Here is a 15,006-nt window from a genome sequence, read left to right on the forward strand (position 1 = left end):
CAAGCTGCACTTGCAGGCATTAAACAATAAACAAGGGTCCAGGAATTGATGGAATGCCAATAAAAATTTATCGGCAAGCTTTTGAAGCCCTGGAAGCACTTATTCAACTATGCCAAGAAATTTGGCAGACAGCTCCCTATCCAACTAACAAAGAAATCTGTATTTGTACCCATTCCAAAGAATCTCATTCATATCACATGGAAGTAAACTGTTGCTGAATATCATCCAACAGTTGACAGCAGGGAATGGCCAGAAAGTAAGCTGGATGCGGAAGAAGGTATGGCATGAGGGATATCATTGCTGATGTCAGATGGATCTTGGTTGAAGCAGAGAAAGCCAGAAAGATGTTTACCTTTTTATTGACTATGAAAAGGCATATAGCTGTGTGGATCATAACAAACTATGACATTGAGAAGAATGGGTATTCCAGAACACTTCATCATGCTCATGCAGAACCTGTACATGGATCAAGAGGTAATCTGTGCTAACAGAACAAAAGAATGTGGTTTATTCAAGGCTGTATCCTTTCATCATACTTACTCCATCTGTGTGCTGAGCAAATAATCTAAGAAGCTGGACTATATAAAGATGAATGTGGCGTCAGGTTTGGGAGGAGGCTTATTAACAACCAATGATATGCAGATGACACAACCTTGCTTGCTGATAGTGATGCAGAATTTGAGCACATGCTAATGAAGATTAAGGCCTTTGTGTGAGGCTGGTTTGTCTAAAGAAACAAAACCATTGACACACATCTATATATAACAAAGATTTATATCAAGAAGTAATTATAAAGCTCTTTGTTATAATAGATGTGTGTCAAGAATTAAAATTGGCTAAATTAATGACACTAAATGTGTGGTGGTTATGTTTTCAGCTGCTAACCACAAGGTCAGCCTTTTGAAACCATCCAGTTCTACAGGGGATAGATGACGCTTTCTATTCCTGTGAAGATTTTCAGGCTCTGAGACTCAACAGGGGCAGCTCAACCCTGCTCTATAGGGTCACTATGAGTCAGCATTGACTGAAAGGGAGAGTCACTTCCTCAGGGGATGATTGATAATGCTCTCTAACAAACTGACAATGATGTCTCTAATGTGAATCAGACACATATGTAAACTATAGATATATGAATGGATTTGGGGCTCACCCTTCATTTTAGCCCCAATTTAAGAACAACAAGTTCTTATGACAGGACTCTGCTTGATGCTCACCCTCATGAAGAGATCACTGAAGATATAGGTGGTAAAGCAAACTGTGGTTTAGAAACTAGATGGTGCCCAGCTATCAGAAGGAACAGTGTTAGGGATCTTAAAGGCTTGTTTTCACACAGCAGCTATCTAAGTGAGGTGTCAACTAGTCCTCACTTAGAAGCACTAAGAAGCACACCAGCCTATGTGATCCAAGGATTGTAAATAATATAATCCAAATCTAAAAGAGAGAATGGCATCAGAGCTTAAAATGTGAACACTTAGTTTGCAGAAAGCAATAGATGACAGTAGAAGCTCACAATCCATTTTCAGGGTCCACACGTGGATTTAGGGCCAGTGAATCCCCTCTGATCATAGTTGAGGGATTTGAATAGCCCTGTTATCAGACAAAGAGCATTCTAGTGTCGATTATGGAAGAAGTAGTTAGGTTAAAATGTAATATCTCATCATTTGATCTCCCTTGGATCCATTTTAAAACAATTTTCAGTTTAAAAAGAAAAAAAAAGTGAATGGGAAATACTCCTGGAAAAGCTACTGGTGAATCCCCTCTAACCATGGACCTGGGATAAGAATAGCCTTACTAACATGCAGAATGCATTGGAAAGTGGATTGTTGCAGATGTAGTTACATTAAAATTTAGCAACCCAATCATTTAATCTCCCTTATCATCCATTTAAAGTTGTTCTAGTTTTCAATATTTTCTGATTTCTTTTTGATGGAAGTTTTTTGCTTTGTTTTTCAATCATTTTATAGGGAACTCTTACAGCTCTCATAAGAATCCATACCTCCATCATGTCAAGCACATTTGTACATATCTTGCCATTATCCTTTGCAAAACATTTTCTTTCTACTTGAGCCCTTGGTATCAGCTCCTCATTTTTTTCCTCCCTCCCCCACCCTCCCACCCTCATGAATCCTTGAAAAATTATAAATTATTATTTTCATATCTTACACCATCTGCTTTTGATGAAATTTTTTTATCTCTTTTCTTTGTTATTCTTGTTAGTTTTGTTGTTATTTGTTTGTTTTTAATATTTTTCTGTATGAAATATAGGATTGGTAAATCTATGAATTATGGTTTCTTGGAGATATGGAAGGTGAGGTTGTAGGAAATGAGCTAATAACAATGAGTACAAGAATGAAGAAAATGTTTTAAAACTGATTGTGGTGATTTTTGTACAACTCTTCTTGATGTGATCTAACTACTGAATTGTATGTTATTTGAATTATATGTCAATAAAACTGTAGGAGGGGAAAAAAGAGAAATAATTATATAGCAATAAGACATCCCAACACAGGCCCCCTCAAGTCCATAGGTCCAATTCTAGTCTATAAGTCCTTCTTTAGACTCAGAAAACCACATGCAATGGCATTGTTCAGTTGACTCTTTAATTTTTTTCTTTTGGGGGGGTTATAACTCTTTCATTTTTACATAGGTTTTTTTTTTTCATGTTATTATCTCCGCAGGTCTGTCTAAATAAGATAGACTGGATGAACAATCTGGAGGAGAAAACAATGGGACCAACAGTTCCAGGGGGACATGGGAGAAGGGGAGGTGGGGGTAAAGAAAGTGATGTTAACAAATCTAGGGATAAGGGAACAATAAATGATCCAAATCAGTGATGAGGAGAGTGTAGGAGGCCTGGTAGGACATGATCAAGGGTAATGCAACCAAGAGGAATTACTGAAACCCAAATGAAGGCTGAGCACGATAGTGGCATAAGAGAAAAGTAAAAGGAAATAGAGGAAAGAGCTAGGAGGCAAAGGGCTTTTATAGAGGTCTAAATAAAGGCATGTATATATATAAATATATTTATGTATGATGGTGAAATAGATCTTTGTGCATATATTTATAGGTTTAGTATTAAGGTATCAGATGGACATTGGGCCTCCACTCAAGTAATCCCTCAATGCAAGAATACTTTGTTCTATTAAACTTGCATTCCATGATGCTCACCTTCCCAACACGATAATTGAAGACAAAGCGTGTGCATAAGCAAATGCGGTGAAGAAAGCTGATGGTGCCCGGCTATCAAAAGATAGAGCATTTAGGGTCTTAAAGACTTGAAGATAAAAAAGTGGCCATCTAGCTCAGAAGCAACAAAGCCCACATAGAAGAAGCACACCAGCCTGTGTGATCATGAGGTGTCGAAGGGATCAGGTATCAGGCACTAAAGAACAAAAAGTGAAATCATTGTGAATGAGGGGGAAAGCAGATTGGGGACCCAAGACCCATCTGTAGGCAACTGGACATCCCTTTACAGAAGGGACACAGGGAGGAGACAAGCCAGTCAAGTTGCAGTGTAGCAACAATGAAACATACAACTTTCCTCTAGTTCCTAAATGCTCCCCCCAACCTCCCTCCACTATCATGGTCCCAAATTTACCTTCAAAATCTGGCTAGACCAAAGGATGTACACTGGTACAGATAGGAACTGGAAAAACAGGGAATCCAGGACAGATGACCCCTTCAGGACCAGTGCTGAGAGTGGCAATACTGGGAGGGTAGAGGGAGGATGGAGTAGAAAGGGGGAACCAATTACAAGGATCTACATATAACCTCCTCCCAGAGGGATGGGCAACAGAAAAATGGGTGAAGGGAGACATCGGACAGTGTAAAATATGACATCATAATAATAATTTATAAATTACCAAGGGTTCATGAGGGAAGGGGGAGTGGGTAAGGAGGGGAAAAAATGAGCTGATACCAAGGGCTCAAGCAGAAAGCAAATGTTTTGAGAATGATGATGGCAACCAATGTACAAATGTGCTTGGCACAATGGATGTATGTATGGATTGTGATAAGAGTTGATGAGTCCCCAATAAAATGATTAAAAAAAATTTTTTTCATTATAGTGCTCTTCCTTGTTCCTTATGCTGTTTTTGTATGATTTTTAAATTTTTACTTATTTTGTCAGTTTGGACTTACATATTTTCTTGAGTTCTTCTAAAGTATTGTCTGTGCTCTCCATGATTTTTTTTGTCTGTAACTTTCTCACAACCCATTAAAGATATCTCTAGGGTAATTTCTGTCTTATAAATGTTTTCTGGCTCTATATTGTAGTCACTTTGACCAAAAAGTGACTCTTCAGCCCTACTTCTTTGTATGAACTGAAATTGTCTTTTGTCTCTGAGACATTGTAGTGGTGTTGTATCTTATTTTATTGACAGTTGTCTGTTGGTACATTCTTGGATACTCACTACTGGTCGCCTGGTGAGTATGATAGAAAATGTGAATATATGCATAGATTTTGGCTCTGTATGGCACCTATCCATACCATCTGTTTGAGGTACATAATATAGTTCCCAATAACAAATAGTTGCTACTTTACCACATGCATTAAAACATCGCTGCTATTATTATTATTATATGATTAAGATATTTCAATGTATCTAGAAGTGCATCTTTGACTTCTTCTAATGCATGGAAAGGTACACTATATACTAAGTCAAACATTTGACTAACTGACAATAGATACAAACTGTACCTGACTTAGATACAAATTCAAATTAGACACAGACTTAGGAATGGAACTTATTTGTAATACAGGGAATGCCTAAATTGGCATTATGATTGTATTAAGTCTTCCTTATCATGAGCATGAAATGTCTTTCCATCTATTTACCTTATTTTTACACATATAACATGTGCCATGTATGTTTGCCAACTGCTCCCATCTATCCTTGAGGAGGTATTTATGTAAATAAGCCATGCTAATTTTTTAGAATGTGTTAAAAAAATCTGACATAGACACTTAAAAACCAACTCCTCTAGGAAGCTAAGGGAAGAAAGCACATGTTATTTGTGTAAATATATAATAAATATTCAGCATTGTTTTAGAAATTTCATTAAATTTTAGAATTTTCATTAAAATTTCAGTAGTGTTTAGGAATTTCACATTCCTGAGTAAATTCATTCATAGTTATTTTATTTTCTTTGATTTTATTATAAATGGTTTTGTTTTCTTTTTTTTAAATTATTTTATTGGGGGCTCACACAATTCTTATCACAATCCATACATACATCCATTGTGTCAAGCACATATGTACATTTGTTGCCTTCATCATTCTCAAAACATTTGCCTTCTACTTTAGCCCTTAATATCAGCTGCTCATTTTCTCCCTCCCTCCACACTCTCCTCTCCCTCATGAACCCTTCATAATTCATAAACTATTATTGTTTTGTCATAAGTTACACTGTTCGACGTCTCCCCCTGCCCTCTTCTCTGCTGTCCATCCTCCAGGGAGGAGGCTATATGTAGATTCTTGTACTCAGTTCCCCCTTTCTACCCCACATTCCCTCCAACCTCCAGGCATCGCCCCTCTCACCACTGGTCCTGAAGGAGTCATCTGTCCTGGATTACCTGTGTTTCTGGTTGTTATCTGTACCAATGTGCATCCTCTGGTCTAGCCAGATTTGTAAGGTAGAATTGAGATCATGATAGTGGGGGGCAGGAAGTATTTAAGAACTAGCGGAAAGTTTTATGTTTCATCGCTGCTACTCTGCACCCTGATTGGCTCATCTCCTCCCAACAACCCTTCAGTAAGGGGGTGTCCAGTTGCCTATCGATGGGCTTTGAGTCTCCACTCTGCACTCACCCACCTTTACAATGATATTTTTTGTTCTTTGATGCTTGATACCTGATCCCTTCGACAGCTCATGGTCACACAGGCTGGTGTGCTTCTTCCATGTGGGCTTTGGTGCTTCTGAGCTAGTTGGCTGCTTATTTATCTTCAAGCCTTTAAGACCCCAGATGCTATATCTTTTGATAGCTGGGCGCCATCAGCTTTCTTCACCACATTTGCTTATGCACACGTTTATCTTCAGTGATTGTATCAGGAAAGCAGGCACCCACTGATATGATTTTCAGTTCTTTGATGTCTGATAACTGATCCCTTCAACACCTCATGATCACACAGGCTGGTGTGCTTCTTCCAGGTGGGCTTTGATGCTTCTGAGCTAGATGGCCGCTTATTTATCTTCAAGCCTTTAAGACCCCAGATGCTATATCTTTTGATAGCCGGGCACATTAGCTCTCTTCACCACATTTGCGTATGCACGTGTTTGTCTTCAGTGACTGTGTCAGTAAAGCAGGCACCCACTGATATGATTTTCAGTTCTTTGATGTCTGATAACTGATCCGTTCTACACCTCATGGTCAGACAGGCTGGTGTGCTTCTTCCATGTGGGCTTTAATCTTTTTATTCCTCCAAAATTTCTATTGCTGGTGTATAGAAACCCAGCTGACTTTGAGTATTGACCTTGCATCCTGCAACTTTGTTAAATTTCTCTGTTTGTCATAAAAACATTTTGGTACATTATTTGGCATTTTTCCAGAGGACTATGTCCTATGGAATTGAGACAATCTTAGTTATTCCTTTCATATTTGGACACATTTTTTGTTTTGTTTTTCTTACCTATTGTTCTAAGTCCTCAATAGATGTGGTGAGAGTGGGCATCCTTGCCTTGTTTCCATTTTCAAGAGGAAAGATCTCAATCTTTCTCCATTGAGTAAAATGTTTACTGTTGATTGTGCATACTTTTAATCATGTGGTAGAATTTCCTTGATTCCTATTCCATTAAGAATATCTACCATAAGAGTGTGATAAAGTTAATGAACACTTTGTATCGACTGAGCTAATTGTGTGTTTCTTTCCTTTATTTTATTAATGTGTATAATACTGATTGTCTAATGTTAACTATTCTTGCATCCTGGAATAAATCCCACCGTATTGTGATGTATAATTCTATTAATATGTTACTGATTCTGTGTGCTAATATTTTGCTAAGAAGGGATATCAGTCTATAATTTTCTTATAGGTTGTATCTGCATTTGGTATCAAGATAATGCTGACTTCATAGAAAGTGATAGAAAATGTCTCTTCTTCCTCTACTTTTTGGAAGTTTGCTTGATTAGACGTTTAGAATATTGCTGTCAATTCTTGTCCAAATGTTTAATAGAACTCCCCAGTGAAGCCATCTAGTTTCAGACTTTTGTTTGAGGAGAAAATTTTTTAATTGATTCAGCTACTTGTTATGTATAAAATTTTTTAATAAATTGAAGTATCTGGTTTTAAGAGTAATAAATGTTCTTTTGAAATAATACCTCTTGTAAAAATAGAAGCTTCACTGTAATAACAACTCCAGACATAAATGCTATCAAGATAATGTACCATTTTGTTGACTTTTATTGTAGCTCCTGTAGGAGCCTGTGGCTTCTTACTGGCACCTTCTATAGGAACAGCAACAAGTTCTCGGACTGTCCTGTTCACGGTAGGGTCACCTCCACACAGTGCCATGGCTCCCACTTGTACCGATACAGTCCTTCGAACAAGAACAACGTCAGGTAAGGTATTATGACAACCTTCAATTTGTATTTGAAAAGCAATATTCTTATAAAAATGGCAGTTCTATAACATAGACAAGTCACTTAAACTCTCTGAGCTTCAGCTTTCTTACCACTGAAATTGAAATAACACTTTTATTTATCTTAAAGACTTATAAGTAATAAATGATACACTTATCACATGTAAATTTTTTAAAGTAAGATATTTACATCGAAATATATGTACGACAATCTTATAATATGATAATATAAATATGAATTCCCCATGATGAAGCAACTATGTACATATAGTGCTTCTCAGTTTACGTTGAAGACTTACTATAGTATACCCAGTAAAAAAATTTTGAAGATAATAATATTTTTGGTATGATTTTGTACTTTGGATCCTAATCTTTGCAGGCTAACAGATTTGTTTTATCATCCATACTCTATAAATCAACTACCTTCTACAATTCATACTATGGTGGCTTGCATGTTGCTATGATGCTAGATGCTGTGCCTCTGGTATTTCAAGTATCAGGAGGGTCACATGGTGAATAAGGTTCAGGAGAACTTCCAGAATAAGAGGCTTAGAAGAAAGGTCTGTTGATTTACTTCCAAAGAGTAGCCAATACAAATCTTAAGGGTTTCCTGAAAAAATTATCTAAGTCACTTGCTTTCAGCATGTCATCAGAGGGGATTAATTGCTAGAGAAGGACATCATGTTTGGTAAAACAGAGGGCCAACAAGGGAATGAGATACTCTTGGTGAGATAGATTGGCATAGTAGCTACAGCAATGGCCTCAAAATAATGGTGGTTATAAGGATGATGCAAGACTGGGCATTTCCTGTTGTATATAGACCTCTATAAGTCATAGTTGACTGAGTGACAACTAAGAACAATACTCTATAAGTAAGTTATTAATACCAAAAATAATTGATAAAGTATTCAGATTGAACTTGAAATCAGTTTCCATTTGTGATATACCTGTGTCTTTTTAGTTCTCTTATGCAGGTGGCATAGTGTTTATGCATTGAGCTGCTAACTGCAAGCCCAGCAGTTCGAAACTACCAGCCACTCCTCAGGAGAAACATGACTTTTGATTCCCCTAAAGAGTTACAGTCTAGGAAGTCTACTGGGCAGTTCTATTTTGTCCTATAGAGTTGCTAAGAGTCAGAATTCACTTGATGGCATAAAGTATGTGTGTAAGTCTGGGTTAACTAGAGAAACATCCAGAGACACTCATGTGTCTAAAAGAGAACTTTATATCAAAGAGAAATTGTATATTAATAAAACATCTCAGCCCAGAGCAGATCAAGTCCATAAGTCCGATATTACCCCATATGTCAGTACTAGTCCATAAACTTCTCTTTAGACTCACACAGCAATGCAATGATGCTGAATTCAAGAAGATCCCAGGCCAGTAGGTGGAAAGTCTTGTGGATCCAGTGGTGGTGGGAGCATCTCAGCTCTGGCGTGGGTCTCCACGTGGCTCCTCCAGTTCCAGGGCTCAGACTGCATCAATGTAGCTCCATGTGGCTTGTCAGCAGGAAGATAAAGGAGAGTGTGTGAGTGTATCTGACCTCCAGTGAGCTAATTTTCTCCATGGTGCCTCCAAATGAGGTCATCAAGCTGCAACCTGATTGATAGGCTAGACTCTACCCTTTCCCAAGTTGACAGGAGATTATATAACTGTCACAGTATGCTTAATAAATTAGTAATCAAGATATCAATAGATTGATGAGCAAAGAATATCAATAGATAAGAGAAGAAGTAGAGCTAAGAACTTTACATTTAAGATTAGTAAAACTTTTTAAAAAGAGATTATTAAAACTCTTAAATAGTTTGCTAGGCAGAGTTCACTAGAGAAACAAAACCAGGATATATATATACAGCCAAAAGGAATATAACAGCAAATTAGTCCACACACCAGTACAGAGGGCTCAGTTCAAAACACCTTCATGTAACAGTTAATATACTGGAAGTCTTTCAACTCTCGTGGGCTCCTGGGTCTAAGGTCAAGGAAGCAGACAGCAGAGTCTGCCCACAGGCAGCAGGCAGCAGGGTGGGTCCACAGCAGTCAGTAGCTCAGGAGGTGAAGCAGACCCTGATGGGATCTCAAACTTAAGCACAGCAACAGGATCAACCAGCCTTAAGCTCAAGCAATATACACAGCAGCAACATGGTAAAACAGCTCAAACTCTAGCGACACTATCTACAGGTTGGTTTGGCCCATAGGTAGTATAGCACACAGTCTGAGGCAGAGAACTAGCTAAAGCAGTAGCACACTGGTCCAACCACCAGGGAGCAAGAGAGAGATTGGATACTGACCATCTTTATTTATTTCAGTCATCCTCCAATCAAACTGCTACCTGACCAAATTCCACTCACATGTTCCCATTGGCCTAATTGGCAAAATAAACCCAACTATAAGAAAATGCAATTTTAAGGAAGTAATAGTTGACATCTATTAACTCAAGCTAACTTAAAAGTAAAAGAGCTAGTGTGGCATCCATGTCCTCACTGCTGTTTCAGAAATCAGTAAGGCAATGTTTAAGTAGAGCTTGGGCTGCTAACCATAGTATGAAAACACTAGCAGTTCCACAGGAGAAAGATGAGGCTATCTACTCTTGTAGAGTTACCATTTTGAAAGCCCATGGGGCAGTTCTACCTTCTCCTATACGGTCTCTAAGAATCATAATTGACTTGATGGCAGTGAGTGAATAAATTACCAAAATGTATATAGGATTTGACCATTGGTAGTCATATTATTGTTTCTATTACTTTGTAATATATTTCATTAAAGCAATCAAAAGAAATGAAAAAACTTTATTACAGTGCTACTTGTACTCTAAGAAAATTAGACATAGTGTAAATTCCCCAAGTTAGAGGACTAGCAAAGAAAATTACAAATATAAATTTGAGGACCTGTTAGGAGCTCTGGTAGCATAATGGATTGCTCATTGGACTGCAAACCACAAGGTCAACAGTTCAAAACTACCAGCCACTCCTCAGGAGAAAGTACAGATACTTCTGTAAAAATGTATGGACTTGGAAATCCACAGGGGTAGTTCTACTTTGTCCTATAGTGTTGCTCTGAGTGGAAACGGACTTGAGGCAGTGAGTTTCAACATATATATATGAAGACTATGGAGCAACATAAAGAAATCTATGTGATAGGAATTTGTAAAAAAAACTATATAGGAATGATAATGATGATAGTTATCGTCAAGTCACTTCCTACTCAGGGTGACCATATATACAACAGAACAAAGTACTGCTCCATCCTACAATGTCCTCACAGTTGCTCAAGTGTTCAAGTCTATCTTTATGGCTCGTTGTACCAATTCATTTTATTCAGAGTCTCATCTTGTACTGGCCCTCTTCTTCACCAAATACAATGTCTTCCAGAAAGTGATCTTTCCTGGTGATATAGCCTGAGCAGAGAGTTGGGCAGTGTTCTGTTGTGATCCATTGACTGAGTTTTAGAAGTTTATTACCTCTTTGGGTCTTTCTTTCTAGTCTATTTTGGTCTGTAGGTTCCAGTGACACTTATCCACCATGGGTGACATTGTTGGTATGCAAAAACTCATAGTGACCCTTCTTTGGCTTGAATTCTTTATGGAAGCAGACAGCCTCATCTCTCTCCTGTGGAGATGGGTTCAAACCACTGACATTGTATTTAGCTGATCACTACATATCCCACTACATCAGACACCAGGGCTATTACACTGCTAGTATAGTTTGAAATAGCAGTAACATACCTTCTAGCATCATAGCAACATGTAATCTAACTGGCATAACAAGCTGACAGATGAGCAAGTATGGGCATTAAAACCCCTGGTATGTTCATATAAAGGATCGCTGACTTTTTATGTTTACTTCTTACCATTAATAGATTTTGTTCAATAAATGGAAATGGGTAGAAAAATTTCCCAACTTTGAGAACTAACTCCAGAACTGCCCCATGTATTCTGTTTTCTGTTGCAGTGGGGTCCAACAGCTCTGGAGGTTCCCTCTGCTCTGTGAGTGGCCGTGTGTGTTTGGGCTCCCCATCTGGGTTCTGTTCAGGATCTCCCCCTCCAAGAGCAGAGGCAGCTCCCAGCCTGAGATATCTGCCTTATGGTGCTTCGCCCCCTAGCTTAGAGGGGCTCGTCACCTTTGAAGCTCCAGAACTGCCTGAAGAGACCCTGATGGAGGTAGAGAAAGACTATATTGTGTTATGCTCATATAATCTTTGACACTTTATGAGAATGTTATACTGTTGATAAAAGAGCAAAATACTGCCGCACAGTGCTTACTTGTGGTTTGTTTTGTTTTTCTCTATGGTGGATTGCACTGATACAGTCTCAGAATAATATTAACAATGATGTTCATCTATAACAACTTTGATTCATAAGAAGTGCCACATCTTGTGTTCTTTATTTTTTCAGTTTCATCGTGGTAAATCATATATAATAGAAAGTTTGCCATTTTAACCATTTTTAAGTGTGAAATTCAGTAACATTACTTTCAAAATGTTATGTATGCATCACCACAATCCAGTCCCAAAATTCTACATCACCCCAGAGAGAAGCTCAGTATGCCTTCATTCAGATTTCTAGTTCCCACTTATTTCTTAGCCCCTGGTAATAACCAATAAACTTTTCTCTCTACATCTTTGCCTATCCTAGATATTTCATATTAATATAATTATACATTTGTCCTTCTCTGCCTGACATATTTCATTCAGTATGATGTTTTCAAAATCCATGTTGTAACATATATCAGAAGTTAATTTTTCTTTATGGCTGAATAATAATTTATTGGATTATTTCCACCATTTGACTGTTATGAATGATGCTGCAGTGAACACTGGCATATAACTATATGTGTGAGTCCTTGCTTTCAATTCTTTTGGGTATGTGAGGATAAGTAAAAAATATTCTTATAAAACCATAGAAACCTTTATTAAATAAAAATATCAAAATGGGAAGTTATTGTTTTTCAGTAGCTCCTACATTTAGGTCTGCACACTTTTGAAGGTATTGTTTATCTCTCTCTTATACTTCCCTGAAGATTTCGGCATTCTTTCATTTACACTATATCACAATGGTAGTTTTTACATTCTTGAGGGATTCAAATCATGGTCCTCTTCAATGCTCATTTAGTTTAGGGGTCAAAAAAGAAGTCTGCAAAGATCAAATCAAGGCTCTAGGATAGATGGGATACATTTTCCCAATGAAATTCTCATAGGCTAGCCCTTGGTACTCTCAATGCGAGTATATGCACACTGTTGAGTTCTGGGGAAATCTCAGCACACCCTTCTTGACATTTTTTTATACCCATGAAGTTTTCAGTTTTCATAAAAGTTCTTCCTAATAGTAACCTGCCATAATCATCCTGTGTCCTGTGAGAAAATGTAACATGATTACCATTTTGGAGTCCCAAGAAATCGTCACCATAACTTAGCTTGAATTTAATTGGCCGAACAGATCTCCTTGGAAACCACTGTTTTGATTGAACATTTTTTTTTAAAAACAGTTTTATTGGAACACAGTCCAGAGATATCATATAATTCGGTAATTCAATTATATCAAGAAGAGTTGTACAATCAGTACCGCAATTAATTTTAAAATATTTTCTTCCCACTTGTATTGCTTTATGTTCCCTCCTCACTGCCCCCCAGGCTGCCCTGCCATACCCCCAAGAAACCAGTAATCCAGTTACTGTGCATATGGAAACACCCATCTTGGATTTGATATACTGAAAACCAAACAAAAACAAAAAAGTAAATGACAATAACAAAATAAAAAAGACAGAAACCTCAATAAAAAGAAAATATTAAAAACTAGAACAACTTTAAAATGGATCAAAAGGGTGATCAAATGATTAGGTTTTAAATTTTAACCTATCTTTGTATGGCATAATCCACTTTCTAATGCACTCTGCATGAAAGTAAGGCTATTCACATTCCTGGACTATTGAACCTTTTTTTCAAGACATTCGGATGAGAGTAATACTAGTGTCTAACTTTAAAGAACTTGTCTGAAGCCATCCATTGATCACATTTTTCAGCATGTTTTGTTTGGAATAAAACTATGTATTTATGAACTGAAACCTTAAGTAGGGATGATTTTTTTACTTACCTTCATATACCTAGAAGTGAAATTGCTAGATCAATAGGGTAATTCTTTGTTTGACATTTTGAGAAACTGCCTATCTTTTCCACAGAGGTGCCACTGTTATACATTCACACTATTCATGGTATACGCCCTCCCCTTGGTATTAGTTTCTGTTTTGTCTAACAGCGTTTCTCAACCTTCCTCATGCCACAACCCTTTAATACATTTCCTTATGTTGTGGTTGACCTCCCAACCATAAAATTATTTTTGTTGATACTTCATAACTGTAATTTTGCTACTGTTATGAATCGGACAACCCTTGTGAAAGGATTGTTCGACTCCTAAAGGGGTTGCAACCCACAGGTTGAGAACCACTGGTCTAATAAACATCTCCCTGGTAGGTGTGAAGTGCTATCTCATTGTGGCTTTTATTTGCTTATCCTTAATGACTAAAGATGTGGAGCATCCTTCATGTACTCATTGGCCATTTGAATACCTTCTGTAGGAAAATGTTTGTGCAAGGTTTTGCCCATTCTTTAATTGGACAACTTTTATTTTTGTTGTTTTGCTGCATTGTTGTTTGGTACTACAGGGTAAATTCTGACTCATACTGCCTATAACAACAGAATAAACATTGTTTGGTATTCTAGATCATCCTCATAATCTATGCTATGTTATAGCCATTGTGTCAATCCGTCTTATTAAGGATCTTCTTTTTTCACTGATTCCCTGCTTTTTTAAAAAATTATTTTATTGGGGGCTCGTACAGTTCTTATCACAATCCATTCATACACCCATTGTGCCAAGCACATATGTACATTTGTTGCCCTCATCATTCTCAAAACATTTTCCTTCTACTTTAGCCCTTAATATCAGCTGCTCATTTTCTCCCTCCCTCCACACTCCCCTCTCCCTCATGAACCTTTCATATTCATGAATTATTGTTTTGTCATAAGTTACACTGTCCAGCGTCTCCACCCACCCTCTTCTCTGCTGTCCATCCCCAAGGGAGAGGCTATACATAGATTCTTGTAATCGGTTCCCCCTTTCTACCCCACATTCCCTCCAACCTCCAGGCATCGCCCCTCTCACCACTGGTCCTGAAGGAGTCATCTGTCCTGGATTCCCTATGTTTCCAGTTACTATCTGTACCAATGTACATCCTCTGGTCTAGCCAGATTTGTAAGGTAGAATTGGGATCATGATTGGGGGGAGGGGTGTAATATTTAAGAACTAGAGGAAAGTTATATGTTTCATCATTGCTTCCCTGCACCCTTATTGGCTCATCTCCTCCCCACAGCCCTTCAGTAAGGGGGTGTCCAGTTGCATACCGATGGACTTTGAGTCTCCACTCTGCACTCACC

General features: G+C 37.8%; 1 protein-coding gene across 1 annotated transcript in view; it reads left to right on the forward strand.

Moving 5' to 3' along the window:
• ULK2 (unc-51 like autophagy activating kinase 2) overlaps positions 1 to 15,006 on the forward strand; it is a 197,366-nt gene that overhangs the window by 161,780 nt on the left and 20,580 nt on the right. Inside the window, exons 21-22 of the mRNA XM_045290282.1 lie at positions 7,409 to 7,558; positions 11,529 to 11,737. Coding sequence (XP_045146217.1) covers positions 7,409 to 7,558; positions 11,529 to 11,737 — 359 coding nt within the window. The remainder of the gene's footprint in view (positions 1 to 7,408; positions 7,559 to 11,528; positions 11,738 to 15,006) is intronic.

Source organism: Echinops telfairi, unplaced genomic scaffold (genome assembly GCF_000313985.2).
Source record: "Echinops telfairi isolate 266 unplaced genomic scaffold, ASM31398v2 ScPeMD7_35;HRSCAF=133_1, whole genome shotgun sequence".
NCBI classification, from domain to species: domain Eukaryota; kingdom Metazoa; phylum Chordata; class Mammalia; order Afrosoricida; family Tenrecidae; genus Echinops; species Echinops telfairi.